Source organism: Glandiceps talaboti, chromosome 19 (assembly GCF_964340395.1).
Source record: "Glandiceps talaboti chromosome 19, keGlaTala1.1, whole genome shotgun sequence".
In the NCBI taxonomy this organism is placed as follows: Eukaryota; Metazoa; Hemichordata; class Enteropneusta; family Spengelidae; genus Glandiceps; species Glandiceps talaboti.
Window position 1 is genome coordinate 17,329,089 of NC_135567.1, and position 18,717 is coordinate 17,347,805.

At 35.7% G+C, this 18,717-nt stretch overlaps 1 protein-coding gene across 1 annotated transcript; it reads left to right on the forward strand.

Moving 5' to 3' along the window:
- The first annotated feature begins 11,811 nt into the window (after positions 1 to 11,811).
- On the forward strand, positions 11,812 to 17,938 carry LOC144450077 (15-hydroxyprostaglandin dehydrogenase [NAD(+)]-like). The gene is made up of 7 exons (XM_078140645.1): positions 11,812 to 11,974; positions 13,626 to 13,752; positions 14,174 to 14,280; positions 15,094 to 15,190; positions 16,034 to 16,110; positions 17,053 to 17,195; positions 17,818 to 17,938. The coding sequence occupies exons 1-7, from the start codon at positions 11,882 to 11,884 to the stop codon at positions 17,936 to 17,938; spliced, it is 765 nt and encodes a 254-aa protein (XP_077996771.1). The 5' UTR covers positions 11,812 to 11,881.
- Positions 17,939 to 18,717: the final 779 nt, after the last annotated feature.

Consider the following 18,717-nt stretch of genomic DNA (forward strand, 5'->3'; position numbering starts at 1 on the left):
GTATATGTATATATTATAGTCAGACAGAATACTGTACGTTGTGTATATATTATCGCCTATATATGTATCAACGCCTAAAATTTCAAATTAATTAATTTTTTATGTTGACCTCGAAAGAGACAGATTACAATGTCGCTCAGACAAATGGTGATTGGAGACCGTATGTGTATTGTTTGGTTGGCGGTATTTTCTTCACTTTGTAGAACAATTGTCAAGCAGTCAACTCAACCTTGTTTCATTGAAATATGTACCGTAAGTCGTGTATATATGTATATATTTTGGTCAGTCAGGATACCCTGCAGTAAAAACCTTTTGAAACAGAGATGCAATAAATTGCATAATTATATCAAGCTAGGGGGTCAGGATACAATGACGTAAAGACAAATGTTCGTTCGTAAAAGTATATAGCAGTTGTAGAGTTGTTAGTGAAATAGTGAAATATACTATGAAGTAGAAATAATGCCTTCCAGCCTTTTTGGTTTTTCATCATTATAAATTAAAAGAGCTAGTATAGAGACACGGGAAGGTAACATCAATCTGTATGTTTCAGAAATTCCTGAAAGCGTTATCTGAAGTGTACGTTGTAAAATATCACTACAGTTTATACTAGTCACCCAGGGCTGCTACACTGTACATTTTATACTAGTCACCCAGGGCTGCTACACTGTACAGTTTATAATAGTCACCCAGGGCTGCTACACTGTACATTTTATACTAGTCACCCAGGGCTGCTACACTGTACAGTGTATACTAGTCACCCAGGGCTGCTACACTGTACTGTTTATACTAGTCACCCAGGGCTGCGACACTGTACAGTTTATACTAGCCACCCAGGGCTGCTACACTGTACTGTTTATACTAGCCACCCAGGGCTGCTACACTCTACTGTTTATACTAGTCACCCAGGGCTGCTACACTGTACAGTTTATACTAGTCACCCAGGGCTGCTACACTGTACTGTTTATACTAGCCACCCAGGGCTGCTACACTGTACTGTTTATACTAGTCACCCAGGGCTGCTACACTGTACAGTTTATACTAGTCACCCAGGGCTGCTACACTGTACAGTTTATACTAGTCACCCAGGGCTGCTACACTGTACATTTTATAATAGTCACCCAGGGTTGCTACACTGTACAGTTTATACTAGTCACCCAGGGCTGCTACACTCTATAGTTTATACTAGTCACCCAGGACTGCTACACTGTATAGTTTATACTAGTCACCCAGGGCTGCTACACTGTACATTTTATACTAGTCACCCAGGGCTGCTACACTGTACAGTTTATACTAGTCACCCAGGGCTGCTACACTGTACAGTTTATACTAGTCACCAGGGCTGCTACACTCTACTGTTTATACTAGTCAACCAGGGCTGCTACACTGTACTGTTTATACTAGTCACGCAGGGCTGCTACACTGTACTGTTCATACTGGTCACCCAGGGCTGCTACACTGTACAGTTTATACTGGTCACCCAGGGCTGCTACACTGTACTGTTTATACTAGTCACCCAGGGCTGCTACACTGTACTGTTTATACTAGTCACCCAGGACTGCTACACTGTACTGTTTATACTAGCCACCCAGGGCTGCTACACTCTACTGTTTATACTAGTCACCAGGGCTGCTACACTCTACTGTTTATACTAGTCACCCAGGGCTGCTACACTGTACTGTTTATACTAGTCACGCAGGGCTGCTACACTGTACTGTTCATACTGGTCACCCAGGGCTGCTACACTGTACAGTTTATACTGGTCACCCAGGGCTGCTACACTGTACTGTTTATACTAGTCACCCAGGGCTGCGACACTGTACAGTTTATACTAGTCACCCAGGGCTGCTACACTGTACTGTTTATACTAGCCACCCAGGGCTGCTACACTGTACAGTTTATACTAGTCACCCAGGGCTGCTACACTGTACAGTTTATACTAGTCACCCAGTGCTGCTACACTGTACAGTTTATACTAGTCACCCAGGGCTGCTACACTGTACAGTTTATACTAGTCACCCAGGGCTGCTACACTGTATAGTTTATACTAGTCACCCAGGGCTGCTACACTGTACAGTTTATACTAGTCACCCAGGGCTGCTACACTTTACAGTTTATACTAGTCACCCAGGGCTGCTACACTGTACAGTTTATACTAGTCACCCAGTGCTGCTACACTGTACTATTTTAACTAGTCACTAGTTATTGTAAGTACAATAGGAAACATTTTACACATTTATCAGTCCTTTACAATTTATTGAGTTACAAACACAGACCTAGCATATGTTGTTTCACATTGATTGTTCAAGTAGGAAGTCATGATAAAAAAATTTCATAAATTAAAAATCCAAAATAAATACCCATTTCTCATCCATATGGCCACTTCAAACCTATTAGGTCAAGCACTGAACGTCTTTAATTGCAATGGTTGGCATCCATGCCCTCGGACGCTCTCGGAAGGGAGAGATGCAAAGTCAAACAAAAAAGAAATGTGAGGACAATACACAGAGGTCTGTCATAAAAAATGAATAATGTGATATATTTGGTCCGGTAAATTCATTTAATTTTGTTATTAATTATTAAAATTTAATTATACTAGATAATACGTACAAAGTATCTTTTATCATGTCATGCTCACAATATAGGTGGAATATTACAATGTAGTCACTCAAGTGTTACATGTTTAGAATTTTATTCTTCTGTTGGTCTGAGATGGTTAATTTATTTAAAATATCAAATGAAGATTAATGCTTTTGGTAACGGAAAAATATTGTCTCTATGAATCGATAGAAATGACGTAATGGGCCTTGGCACTATGGGTCGATAGACATGATCTAATGGGCCTTGTCACTATGGGTCGATAGGCATGTAGTGAGAAAATCCCGAGGTCATGATAATTTTCCGGTCGATTGAAGAAATACATATTCCTGAAGTAGTCATGGTAATTATACACTCATAAAGTAACCATGGTAATTATAAAGCAACACGGAGGAAAACTTTCTCAGTTTGATAACTTCATCTTCGTGATGGATGTGTGTCTCTTTTACAAGCAACAATTATAAATTACATTGTGATATGATCCGATTATAGCTAAAATGACACAGAGCTAGACATATGTCAACTCTAGACTAACAGAGACACAATAAACACAACAGGATCCTTTGCCCAATCACATTGTACACTGATAAGCATTGCTATTCTTTCACAGTGCAGTAAAAACAGGCTTCTAATGAAAACATTACACCTGGACTTGAGGATTTCAATGGCTGCAATTGTTTATTTTCTAACTGATAATCAACATTTCAACTTGACTACTTCTACATCCCCACTGTGTACGGTACCTATATAATTGTTTCTTTTGCATTAGAAGTTGTCTGAGTGTGTGTAATAAATGCCGTGTTGCATGAGTGAAACACGAAGCCTACATCATTTTAGCTGTAAATGTCATGTTGCATGAGTGAAACCCCAAGCCTACATCACTTTAGCTGTAAATGTCATTTCACGTGAGTGAAACAAAAAGCCTTTTAGCTGTAAATACCATGTTACATGAGTGAAACACTAAGCCTGCATCATTTTAGCTGTAATACCAGTGTTACTATGATACACATAAATACATGTAGAGATAAAGTTTGCAGTGACATGGCCATGTTTGTTTTACCTGGCTATCCATATTGTCTTGTTGCAAAATAAAACTTAATACCAGGTTTATTTAGCTTAGCCAATATGAATGTTTTAAACGTGCTTAGAATATAAAAAAAGTTAACAGTAATGACTTGCTTTGTTGGGATAACTCATTTAGGCTAGCAATGATAAATAGACGTTCTTTGTTAACCTAATATCCCTATAGGCAGTATTGCAGGGTTCGTTTTAAATCTTTACTCTGTTATAGTAATAAATGACATTGACAAAGCAGGTGATAGAAACGGAAATCACTTCTATTTCTTGTTGATGTTAACCCAGACAGGACTGTAAAAGCAACGCAGGGGATATGCCCAATAAATAAATAAATAAATAAATAAATAAATAAATAAATAAATAAATAAATAAATAAATAAATAAATAAATAAATAAATAAATAAATAAATAAATAAATAAATAAATAAATAAATAAATAAATACAATAAAAATAGAAAAAAAAAATAAATGAATAAATAAATGACTATATAAATGACCAAATAAATAAATGAATGAATGAATAAATGAATGAATGAATGAATGAATGAATGAATGAATGAATGAATGAATGAATGAATGAATGAATGAATGAATAAATGAATGAATGAATGAATGAATGAATGAATGAATGCATGAATGAATGAATGAATGAATGAATAAAAAAAAATAATTGTTTCTGGTAAGGACAATTTGTCTGGATATTTTCATTCTCAAATTAATTTTTATAACCTGTAACTCCATCTATTACATGTATATATGGCAGTTACTGTACATGTTCTCTTTATTTAGTCCTTAAAGTGTGTATGTGGGGGCAGATGTCACTTGCTTGTTCATGATTGGCTCTGCAGTTGTATTCACTGAATTAGGGAGGGATATTTTTGTGTTTTCCTCCGGATCTGCAGACCGCATGGGCTGTACAAATACGAAAAAAAGAAAGACCTACGGCAAGGGTATTTGAGTGATGCGCGCGCTGATCAGAAACAATTCGTCCAGGACTTCAATTCCAGGTTCTTTCAGTAGTGTTATCTTATCAGCGGCGCCATAATTTGTTACAAAGTATCATTGTTTTGTCTTCACCCGCGTTTTTCAGTTCTGTCTGACAGCTTTATTCTCACGTTAATTTTGACATAAACTGGCCCTCAGAACCCAAGTATCCCCTTATTGTCATGAAGACCCATTGAATTATTTTGTGTGGGAATAAATGGAAAGGGTGGAGGAAAAGGGAGGTACCGTTTAGATAACAATATAATAAATATAATATCATTAAAAAAATTTATTACCGAATATTTATACCTCTTAATTTTTTTGCACTTCAAAATTAAGTTTACATGAGACAAAAAACGACGTATCCTTTTTTCTATACTTTTGGCGGGAAAGACATCATCTGTAGCGACTATCTCCATCACCAATAGTCTATAACCATTCAACAAATGTTTTCTTAATTGATATTCCGAGCACGAAGACATAACATTGATATATTGATAATATTAATTTGGTTTTTTGATGCATGCAATATGTTTTTGTCGAACGAATATTAAAAATATTTTTGCAGAGATAAAATCATACTCATACTCAATGGATTGGTGTAAATAGTTATGATATGGGTGAACGACATACAGTTTCATTTTAGTTTATACTTTGCAAAATTTATGACCCCCTAAGTAGCTTATTTGTGTTGGGTTGCTATGGCAACAAGAGGCCTGGAAAGTTCTTACGCTATTCAGTCTGAATGGAACGTGATACACTTCATCGATGTCGATTGAGTGATGTGCTTATTGTGTATGAACAGAGAGTAGATCAATATAGCGCTTTGCGTACGAAATGAAAGTGTGACAATTAGATGTTATTCCCCAATATTTTTTCTTTGTTCAGCCAAGGAAAATACGAGTGACCTAAAGGGCCTTTGTCAGTACGAGTCGCCAGGCGAGTATTTTCCGGTTGAATGAAGAAAATATTGAAGAATAACATAATTATATCAGCACCAGTAATATCAAAGAAAAATCGGGGAAAGTAATGGTAATTTTGAACGTTTTGGCTCATATTTTGAACACAGCAGAACCAGTGACATAGCCACGTGTTTTCGTGATGTAGAACAGCCAGTATATATTCCATATGTTTTGTTCTAAATGACTCGTGCATGGTATTATATTGGATGTATAATTTATCTGGTCGGAAATACTAGGATAACACTATACATAGATTTTATTGTTGTTTTATCAGTACCAGGGTATTGGATAAATAGTTCCCTATATCATTACACAGATGATTGATGAGAGGATAGTCTAGATACCTTATTGCTGCCAGTAACTATCATAGTAATGGTTGACGATCACGTACCTGGTGAGACCGTAGACAATGTATTCAGATCAGTCTACAAACATAATGGAAAGTAGATGGGTAGAAACAATCCGCCATTTTGATGACTAAATATTAGCACATGCTGACTTGTTATGACTCATCTAACCTTTCATATAGCTATATTTCGACAATATTATCCTGAACTCACGTGTTTTACGTGACTACACATGTGACTTTAGTCTAGGCTTTTCTGATAATTTGGTCAAATATGAAAATGTAATTTATTTACTTTCTCCATTTATGGTATAAACACGTGTAGGGATAGGGGATGGCGAGGAGAGAGCCCCCAGCGGTGTGTGTAGGTAACCAAGTCATTTGCAAGGGCAAAAGCTATTAAAATGTTATCCCAAATAAATTATTCCTGTTGATGTTTTCAGCAACAACATTAATGATGATAGAAATTACAGCAGGGTGTAGATATGTCCAACGTTTGTAAGCTTGAGTTCTGCGACTGCGTAGTTGATGATGGTGACGTTTTTTACAATCATGAGCAACCACAGAGAGCCCAGGAACCGTGTTACAAACAAACAAACAAACAAACAAACAAACAAACAAACAAACAAAAAAACCCCAAAAAAAACAAAACAAATAAATGTTTGTTTATTTGTTTGTTTGTCGTTTGTTTGTTTGTTTGTTTGTTTGTAACACGGTTCCTGGGCTCCCTGTGGAGCAACAGGCATGCATTGCATATGATAAGTTCCAACTCAGTACACCAATACACCACATGTATGCCAGCTTGGTTGAATTGTAATCACAAAGAAGTAATTGAATTTTAGCTACAACACAAATCAGATATTAATCAACTAGTGTAGATTACGCGATGTAATTTCGTCACCATAGTAACTACGTGACTGGTATACAAACTAGTATCGGCCATTGTAGTTGGTTGACGTATAACTTTATAGTAAAATCCTTGTCACCTACGATATCATTCTTATCAAAAAAATATTTTTTGATCAACGAGATACAATTCTGTCACGAAAATGAGTCTTGTAGAGTCGTAATCAAATACTGCAATAATCGATCATCATGATAAACATATTCAAAATGTCCCATATTTGATCGAGGGGTTAATGTTCTAAACCACCTAAGTGAATCAGAAAAATCAAAACTGTTAAATGTTGATCGACGAAATGTAACTCGACCCCCTAAGTAAGTCACAAAAATATATTTTTTCATTGCTTATCGACGAGATACAATCAACCACCTTATTGAGTCGCAAAAACTCATTTCTTTTTTCAGTTTTGATCGACGAGATACTATTTTACCCCCTAAGTAAATCATAAAAATATATAAAAACGTTTAATTGTTACTGACGAGACAAAACTGATAAACGATACAATTCTATCACTTAAGGCAGTTAGAGCAGTGAACACTAATATGAAATGGGCTGTAATATTCATCAGTGAACACTTATATGAAAAGGGCTGTAATATTCATCAAACAAGACCAGTGAACACTAATATGGAAAGGGCTGTAATATTCATCAGTGAACACTTATATGAAAAGGGCTGTAATATTCATCAAACAAGACCAGCGAACACTAATATGGAAAGGGCTGTAATATTCATCAGTGAACACTTATATGGAAAGGGCTGTAATATTCATCAAACAAGACCAGTGAACACTAATATGGAAAGGGTTGTAGTGCATACATCGACTGACATGTCCTTGTATGAAAACATTGCAATTAACATCCTGTATCCTGGAGTGAACTCAACTTCTCTCCGTATAATGGTGTTCAATAAATTGTGTTAAACCCCAGGCTATGTGAAAGTAATCCGAGGTGAGAGCTATGTAAGATTGTATTATGAAATATTTACATTACCAACATTATTTTTTACTTATTTATCACAATTTCATATCGAGGTGCCAATGGCCTGACTTATATATACTCCAAATATCTAGCCCATTTACGTGATTTCGGAATAGCCAGTGTATTAGATTAAACTAAGCTGAATATGGCAGTCTAATATGCTGATTATAGTTTTGGGACTTAACAGGCGGTTGCCATGGAGATAATCGTATTGATTTTAATGTCGATAACAGCTGCGCAGGTCACGAAATGTAAAGAGAGGAGTTTGCTCAATATGGAGTGTTTGAAACTCTATTGTTGTCTTGTCTGTCTGGGTGACGTGGTGACCTTCCCTTATAATTAAATATACTGCAAACCGAGGTCATTTTCACTAGAAATTATTTTAGCATATTCAGGTGAAACAATGGTTAAATATTTAAAAATTTATATTACTGCTAAATCAGAGTGACTATAGAGATTCAATTAGGCGTCACAGTGTTTTTTTGATGTCTTACACAACGTTATATTGTTACAAAATATATAAAACAGTATACAAACACAAATCTCACAGGAATGTATAATTGTTACATTGTATCTCACTGTGAACATAAGTCAACAACCCTGTGGAATGAGGCAAGGAAAATGTAAACATAAAACTATTCATTTCTTGTTCACGGTGACATAAAATGTAACATTACAAGTGCGTGGGCGCTACCAATGCTTAATTTGTTTGTGCAATAGGGAACTTGCAAACCCGCCATGTTGAATGTTGCATCATGGGAAATGTGATAATAAATACTAGTCAAATAGCATTGTAAACTATACTGATACATTGTTTGAAACCACCAATAATCAATTCATAGTCACCCTAACTATTGTGGGAGGTTTATGTTATCGGTAGCTCCAGATTAGGTATTACAATAACCGCAGATAATCCCATAGTCCTTTGCGTCTGAGCATGCTCAGTCTGGATTGCAAGTTCCCTATTTGTAACAAAATAAGTGTTGTTTCATTAGTAAAGTCTGAATAACCATAGGCAATAAAGCCATCTTTATTCTGTTGTTTCTATTTAGGGACACTTAAGGGGTTCATTCCATACTGAATGCTTTCTATTTAGGGACACTTAAGGAGTTCATTCCATACTGAATGCTTTCTATTCATGGACACTTAAGGGGTTCATTACATACTGAATGTTTTCTATTTAGGGACACTTAAGGGGTCCATTCTATACTGAATGCTTACTATTTAGGGATACTTAAGGGGTTCATTCCGTATTGAAAGCTTTCTCAAATCGACATGTCTACAGCATATATCTATAATCGTGCTTACATTTCCCATGTGGATTATGGAACCATTACCTAACAGTGCAAAATAGTCAAATCTGGAATGTCTGTAGGCAATTCAAAGGCATTAGTATTAATATCAAAGTATAGATAACTGAGATTAATAGTATATACGCGTTATTGTATCAGAATATTCAGTGGACTTAAAGTGACTCAACAACCAACTGTATTGTTGTCATGGCAACATACACTACACTGCTATGAATCATCTATTTATAGACCTATATATAGAAATAGTGGCATATAGTGTAAGAACTGGGGTATCATGTCGTATCAGTCTTACGTATATAGTTAAATCAAAAAGATAACTTTCGACCAGTGTCTATATGATAAATATCATAATGTTTATGAAACCAGGTGTGTTATCAACATATACAATGCACCTTTGACACCGCCACCCCACCCCACCCTACCCCACCCCACCCCCACCCCACCCCATCAAAATATTTCAAACCTTTGTCATATGACAACTTATTTCTTATCATGTTGTATATCATTTGACTCCTACTTCAAAAAATTGTATTTTTCTTGGGTTTAGTTTTCTTAAAATAAATAAATTAAAGTAATTGTTTACAGTGTACTTATAATTTTTTCTGAGGTGAACTCTATGTTAAATTTTGTACATATTTTGAGCATGTGGTGTTAAAAGATATTAGGACAAGCATTCCGAATTCATATATACAGAGATAGTGTACACGAAAGTTCACGGAAGGTGAATAACCATGTTAAGACGTTCAGGGTTGTCATAGCAACTGTCTGGCTCCTGAAACGATTTTATAATCTAGAGCAATCAGTGGCGTCATTTTTAAATGCTTTTTTTTTTCTGGCGAGATGAAAATTCTGCATGAGGCGTTGGGTAGCATTATTTAGACCCTGGGCATTGTTGCCATAGTAACCAAATAACTATATTATTGAATGAGGAATTGATTATGTGTGTGCGTGTGTGTGTCTGTCTGATGACCAAGTGACTGACTTATTTTCTGTCTGTCTGTCTGTCTGTCTGTCTGTCTATCTGTCTGTCTGTCTGTCTGTCTGTCTGTCTGTCTGTCTGTCTGTCTGTCTCCCTCTTATTTTGGAGATGGTGTATCAATACAAAATTAAGTTTAGTGGATTGTGAATCATATAAAAAGAGTCTGTTGGCTCAGGTCTATCAATTTCTTAACGCCATCAACAGTTCATGTTCGAAAACTAACCTACTTTCGTTTTTTATCTGGGAGCTCAAGTTGTACGGATGTTAACAGTAGTTGTTTTATGCATTTATTCATATATTCATTTTTATATTTATTTGTTTTATGTATGACTTCACAGTAGGGTTCTGTCTAAATATCACGAACAATACATTTCTAGCCTAAATATTTTGAAGATAATTAACTCCTCATCATCAGTTGGTCTCAAGTTCTGTCAATTTCAGTAATCAAGTTCTGCCAAAATTTTAAAATGCTGAAGTCGGCAGCTTTTGTCATACAAAATAGTGTCTTAGTCCTGGAATTGTATAAATATTACATTTTATAGTTGGTGTGGAGCAATCAACACTACACTATATATTTAACAATGTACCATTCTCGCAAACCAGAGCTGTTATTTCTTCCGCTACACTTCGGTGCCGTAAAACAAGTCGTGGTTTGCGACGATGCAGTGTATTACCAAACCCCACGCTTTCATATATACTGGAAGAATTGAACCAGATTGCACATTCCCAAAAATTGCCATGTTGATACAAGAATCAAACCAGCATCAAGATTGTAAAAGGTTGTCATGGTGATACAAAAATTCAACGAGATTTTATATTACATGCATCGGAATGCTAATGATTCATATCTTTATTAATAACAAAGAAAACTAAAATTGCATTTTATTAACTTCAAGAAACCTCTCGAAGATGTCCTAAGTCATGACGGTTCCAGGACAGGTTCAGGACGCATTTACGTCTACACAGCCTTCAAACTATCCCTAGTCCTGCCTCAGGTAGGATTTTAATGTCGTGAAGATGGGGCTATTGTTTAGCGAGTGTCTTGTCTCTAATTACATTTCATGTTTGGCTGGTGATTTCCATGTTTTATGGACAATAAAGTATATCTAATCTAATCTAATCTAATCTAATCTAATCTAATCTAATCTAATCTAATCTAATCTAATCTAATCTAATCTAATCTAATCTAATCTAATCTAATCTAATCTAATCTAACAATAACAATTTTTTACATATCCAGTATATAATAAGAAATAACATTGACCTTGTCTCTATTATAGATAGATAGATATATTGTTATTCAAAGTCCCTTTTGTGTACAGTACGTATGTATATTATATAAAAGTCTATTGTGCACGGTAGATAGGTATATTGTTATTCAAAGTCCCTTTTGTGTACAGTACGTATGTATATTATATAAAAGTCTATTGTGCACGGTAGATAGGTATATTGTTATTCAACGTCCCTTTTGTGTACAGTACGTATGTATATTATATAAACGTCTATTGTGCACGGTAGATAGGTATATTGTTATAAAAATGTATACTGCCAACAGTAGATATGTATGTTGATAATGGACTTTTAAATAACAATATTCTGTAGACAATAGATATTTAAATAACAATACTAAATATGCATATTGGTATTAGCAAGTATATAAGAGAATGTGTTCACCAAGGCCTCAGACCACATGTAGTTTGGAGGAAGACTAACCATATATAACTTCACGTGTATAAATCTACCATGAATCTGAACGGTAAAGTTGCCTTGATCACTGGGGGTGCCGATGGTATTGGCAAAGGCCTGGCTGAACAGTTCTTACATCATGAAGCAAAGGTAATATTTTACTTGAAGGGAAGGGGTGGAAAGAGGGGAAGAGGGAGAGAGCGATCCTGGTTTGTTTTAAATAAGTTGCTTTAGTATGATATACTGGTATTTAAATCTAACTGGCAGGGGTGGGGTGGAGTTGAACATGGATTTTCTGAAACTGAAACCGAGCGTCTGTGACTCAAGTCAATATGACCGTACCAGTAAAGACATTTTTTTTTCTAAAATTACTCCAGCCCACACCCAATGCATACTTTGGCAAATATGCTGGGACTTACTGTACTAGGGTTCTGGATATCAGTTGAATATAATTAAATAGTCTACTTCCATTACGATCGTGTTACTATTTACGTCACGTTATCTCATAGACCCTACTTTCGTGTAGTAGGGTCTATGGTTATCTTCACACATTAAGTCAAGTCAAACATGAACATTTGACCATTTATCTGGCTAAACGCGACGCTGGACTAAAGTCTTTAGTCTGTTTTATTTTATTTTTTTTTATTTTTTTTATAGAAATAACGTCTGTATCAGTACTCAAGTAACGTGTCCATTCATGTTGTTTGCTTTGAATTGAATTCAACACTCGGGTATAACTTACAAGGCCGTTACTCTTGTGGCGACCATTCAACACATTTCCGAATTATTATTAACTCTAGAGGGAATGAAAGTAGTACAAAATAGTTAAGTATATAAACAAACATTGACTGTGGCATTCAACGGCGTGGTGGAGAGAGTAAAAAATAGTTTTGAAAAAGAGATTAATCGAGGACACTTTCTCATTGTTACGTCCTTGGCTATTAGTTATGCTAATTAATTATGCTAATTATGCTATGGTATTGCCTGCCATTCTAATCGTGTCACGGTTGGTTACCAATAACTGCGCGCTCTCTGGACTCGTATACAAACATATCTTTATTCTCCAAGCATGTCTGAAAGCATACACAGAAAGATACACTAGTTGTAGCAGTACTGGCCACGTCTGCACTTCTCTATACAATAAATATACTACTACATAAATATACTAAAAGTAAAGATACAAATACAAAAGACACAACAAGTGAAATATAAAGTTTGGACTAACCTGAAAGTATACACAGAAAGATACACTAGTTGTAGCCGTACTGGCCACGTCTACACATCTATTATACTAACCTGTCGCTCTTACTTATATGGAAAAGTCATGTGATAGAAAAGTAGGAAGTGATTGGATGAGGAGATGTTAACAGATGGAGCCAGGTGATTTGAAATAGAAATGAATATTTATGAACACAACAACAAAGAAATACATTACGGTAACTCACAAAACGAAATACAGAAGGGACATATACACACATTAATGAGATTGACACAAGTAATTTAATTAAATGTACTTTTATTAAACACGACTGTGATAATAGTTATAAAAATAATCATATTTATATCAATGTAGAAAATATACACGAATGAAGAACACGTTCAAACACTGAGTCGAATATTTACCATTCATAATTGAATAACGGCATTAATCTAATTTCGCTGACACTCTGGTCTTGTTTATCTCAATGACGAAAACTAATTATGTATACATTGTTGGTCTAAAATAAAATAAAATAAAATAAAATAAAATAAAGAAAGGTTATGGTGATGTATGCTAAATTTAAACTCTAATATTTTACAGGGTGTGTTTCTTATTGATATCAACAAGGTCAAAGGTCAAGAAACACTCAAAACGTTGAGAGAACAATATGGCGACGACAGAGTCCAATTCTGCGCATGTGACATCACTTCTAAGGAAGAGCTTCAAGGTAAAGGGAGGGGGGTAAAGGCAAACCTGTTATTTTACATGTTTCTCATCGTATTATAGTTGAACAAAGATGATGGATCAGTCGCAAACGTGTGTAGTGATACATTAACAACCAATTTTAATTGTTTGCAATGTTACTGATAAAGGGATCAATACAACTGATAACAACTGATAAAATATTTAGGTCCCCTGCCTGAAATGTTTTACTTCTTGGAAATATATAACCTTGCGCCTGGAACTATGTTTTGCAATGACCATCAAGGAAGTGCTTCAAATCACACTTGCTGGCTAACCCAGACATCCCGTCATGTGACGGTTCATCGATGTGTTAGCGTCATTTGCCTGTAAGATACGCCGACGCGATGTGTCTTACAATCTATAGTTTCATAACAAAAACTAAATTTCTATCATATTTCTAACAGGTTCTTTTAAGAGGTGCATGGAGCAATATGGGCACCTGGACATTGTTTGTAACAATGCTGGTATACTCGATGAAGAGAAAAGAGAACTCACGCTGGCAGTCAATCTGGTAAGGAATATACACACTTCTCTTTCTGCTTACTATTGTACAAAACACCTTGTGGTTATCTCACACAGTCAGATGAGGTACGTATACTGAAGTGATGTGACGAGTTTACTTGATACAGTGCAAAACACCTTGTGGTTATCTTACACAGTCAGGTGTGGTAATGAAGTGATGTGACGAGTTTACTTGATACAGTACAAAACACCTTGTGGTTATCTCACACAGGTCAATGTCGTACTGGAGTGATGTGATGAGTTTACTTGATACAGTACAAAACACCCTGTGGTTATCTCACACAGTCAGGTGTGGTCCTGCAGTATATGATGTGATGAGTTGACTTGATACTGTACAAAACACTTTGTGGGTATCTCACACAAGTCACTGTGGTACCGAAGTGATGTGATGAGTTTACTCAATAGTACAAAACACCTTGTGGTTATCACGTACAGTCAGGTGTGGTACTGAAGTGATGTGATGAGTTGACTTGATACTGTACAAAACACCTTGTAAGTTCCATTCACCGACCGATCTGGGATAATGTGAATATTGATGGCAAATTTTATTGAACGGTGATTCTTGCAGAATGTGTGTACTTGTACTTTGCTGTGTGTAGTTCTATCTGAATGTACTGGTTTAATTGAATATATACCGGGGGTGTTATACTATCGATATCTTTGCAGATGGTATTATTATTCATGTATTATTTCGTGCCCAAAATACCAGGTTTGATTTCTTTCAATTTTAAGTAAGTGACAACTACTAATATAGGGTTACTATAAGAATTATTGTTGTTAGTTGTCAACTATTTCTTTTCAGTTAGCTGTAATTGAAGGCACTTATCTAGCTGTAGAATACATGGGTACAAAAAATGGCGGAAAAGGTGGTGTTGTCATTAACACGTCATCAGCGAACGGTAAGCATACCCAAAAGTTTTTTTTTAATTCGACGCCCTCTACGACAGCTTCAGGACAAGGTTATGTTGTCACTGATTGTAATATGGCTAATACCACAAATGCATGAAATTGTCATTTCTAGATGAAGAGAGGCCTCGACTAATAAAACAAATCGTTCATAGTTTTCTTTTGATATTTTTGTAATGTCTAATTCATCGACTGTTAAAAGTATGATTTTGAATTGATTATTGAATACACAGACTTATATTTTGTTTTGTGCTAAATTTCTCTTATTCTAATTGAATGATTGACCCATTATTTTTACGCTGTTACGATAACAAAGATTAACATATGTCGGGCCGCCTTAACCAAATTGCCCAAATTGTAGAATTCTGTGTTCATTCGAGTTACAGTGAATACCGTTTGTTTGATACAACCACACATAAACACACAAGAAACTGCATTTTTTTGCTACATTTAGTCTAAATGAAATAAACCATTTCAATGTGTTGCAGCTAAATGCAGACATTTGGGCGCCAACGTTTTTTTCTTAGCATCAAACACCTGATAAAAGGGTGCCGTAAATTATCGTTTGCAGTGTTCATTTGATGTCTGTATGGTGGCGTGCGTACTTCATTTCACTTAGACAAAATGTCGCAAGACACTGTACTCATTCAATCTTTGCTATCTTAAAGTAAAGCATGTCCAGTTTCTTATTGGTTTCTGTGCCGTTACATCAAACAAAAAAACTGCACGTAGTACGGTATTGTGAAATTCGCTAAACTTTCAATGTTTTCGTCTGGGTTTACTGTCTCTGTGTCTTGTTTTATTTTGCTAATTTTGCTGAATGTTGTACTCTGTAGGATTAGTACCATTCAAATACCTACCAGTCTATACTGCCAGTAAGTATGGTGTCGTGGGATTCACTCGCAGTGTGGCGGTAAGTATTTGAATCACAGTGCAATTAAAAACTTGCAAACCCGCCATCTTGAACATCCTGATTGTTGCATCATGGGAAATGTGATATGAATCTCACCGTATTGTAAAGTATACACAAATAATCTATTCATGGTTACCCTGGCTACTGTAGCTCCAGATTGGGTATTACAATAACCACACATAATCTAATAGTCATTTGCATCTGAGCATGCTCAGGCTGGACTGCAAGTTCCTTATGTGGTTACTTTGGCGGTTTACTGGGGTATGACATTGTTGGATCATTATCAGACAACTTCAATTGACAAATAAATGTTGTCCATAGGCACAATGACATTGGAGAACAACAACTCAATTAATCTGTATACATATGCTTGAAATTGTGACGATAAAATCAGATCATTTGATAGGTGACCAACTGATCTGAGTCCAGTCATTGGGATGGGGGCGGAGGGAGGGGGGTGTGAGGGGTGGGGGTGTATTTGTTTATTCATCTGGAGAAAATAAGTACATTAAATAAGCCAGGTAGATGTTATTCCTCAATATTGTTCTTCGTTCAGTCTGGGAAAATACGAGTGACCTAAGGGGTCTTTGTCACTACGAGTCTATCGACTCGTACGTAGTGACAGCCCTTAGGTCACTAGTATTTTCCGGCTGAATGAAGAACAATATTGGAGAATAATATAATTATACCAGCTGCAGTATTATCAAAGAAAAAATGGGCAGAATAATGGTAATTTTGAACGTTTTGACTCATATGTCGAACACAGCAGAACCAGTGACGTAGACACGTGTTGTCATGACATAGACGCGAGTTGTCGTGACGTAGAACGACCAAAGTTATATATTCCATATTTTTCGTTCTAAAAGGCTCTTGCACGATATAATGACATATATTTCTTTGTTTTGATGACATTAGCTTGATGGATTTATTTCTATGTTTTAGTTCCAGCCAAGTGTACTTAACAACGGAGTTCGTGTCCTTGCTATTTGTCCTAGGCTGATAGAAACAACCATGGTCAGGGACAAGTTTTGGGGAGATGGAAGTGAATACAGCGAAGAACTAAAGACTTTTAAACCAAATTTGAAGTAAGTATTCAAGGCCATGTGGATGAGGAATGGGTATATATTTTGGATTTTTAATTTATAAAACAATTTTATCTACTTGAAAAATCAATGTGAAACAACATATGCCAAGTTCTTTTTTTAACTCAATAAATTGCAAAACATAATGTGTAAAATGTTTGTTATTGTACGTACAATAACAAACATTTTACAAATTTAATAATCTTTTGTAGTTTATTTTTACTTACACTGGAATGCCCTACACTGCACTCTTTCCATAAAGTGAGCCATCAGCGGCGAGAATAGGTAACTGAGAAGTTAAATGTGAAGAGGGTTTTACATATGCTACTCAGATGGAAGGTTGTAACCTGACAGAATCTTGGATTTAGTCATGAAAATTTTGTCAGATGATGTTTAGTCATTTTCTTGTAAATCACTCACAATTATAGGGCTCAATATGTCTTTCAATCATTTCTCGATGAAACTGTTAATTGAAATGTACTAAAAAAGACAAACCAAACCAAAAAAAGTAAGCACAGAAGTGATGTCATCTCATCACGCAGTGTATCTTGGAACCGGAAATACGGCTAATATTATTATTTTCCTTATATTTTCAAACACGTAACCTTTGTCCTTTTCATCACAGGATCGATGACGTCACTTCCGTTGTCTTAGAATTGATTTGTGACACAAGTGTTAACGGAACAGTGAACTTGATCAATGCCGATAAGCAGTATGTAGCAGTACCACCACAAACGCTGGACTAATATGTTTATCAAGCTCCTACATCGTGTCACTTGAAACGATTTCCCTTCATTGACTTCCGCTTCCGGTTGATTACTTGGTCTGTATAGTGACACAATCACTGAACTTTTTGTTTTTGTTTATAGCAGAGTCTTAAGTGGACGAGCCTACCTGTATACTAAACTACACTATTTCCAATATCCTAACCACAGGGGACTCGGGCTCAGTTAGTGTTGTTTACGAACACAAACAAACAAACAAACAAACAAACAAACAAACAAACACACACACACACATAAACAAACAAACAAACAAACAAACAAACAGCAATAAATATGCAAAATAGTCACAGTGAGGTATGTGCTACTGTGATATTTATTACTGCTTGTTTGTTTGTTTTCGGTTGTGTTTTTGTTTTGTTTTTAAAGCAATACTAACTGAGCCTCAGCCCCCTGCGTCCTAACCAACATTTTGACATTATGAAATTCTGAATTTTCGTCTGTCATTCAAAGTCTAATCTGATTCTTCACTTATATTCATATGGACTTTTTATGGTTAACATATGCAATAAACTATGTTGAATTCGACTATGCATTCTTAAGATATAACCAAATTACTAACAATCATTACTTTTGCAAATGACAATATTTATTAGTTGTGTCATAATCTAATCAGTTCTTGTCATTACCACATGGAAGATGTGTAGTAAATGTCATAAGATTCGTTGCAGTAGTTTTTGAGATATCGTGTCCACAGACAGACAGACAGACAGACAGACATACATACATACATACAGACAGAC

What these genes read in the sequence shown, in the direction of transcription:
- LOC144450077 (XM_078140645.1), top strand. Translation starts at nt 11,882, where the DNA reads ATGAATCTGAACGGTAAAGTTGCCTTGATCACTGGGGGTGCCGATGGT. An exon ending in TAACACGTCATCAGCGAACG is followed by an intron (nt 15,191 to 16,033) that starts GTAAGCATACCC and finishes TGTACTCTGTAG; the next exon opens with GATTAGTACCATTCAAATAC. An exon ending in GATTCACTCGCAGTGTGGCG is followed by an intron (nt 16,111 to 17,052) that starts GTAAGTATTTGA and finishes TCTATGTTTTAG; the next exon opens with TTCCAGCCAAGTGTACTTAA.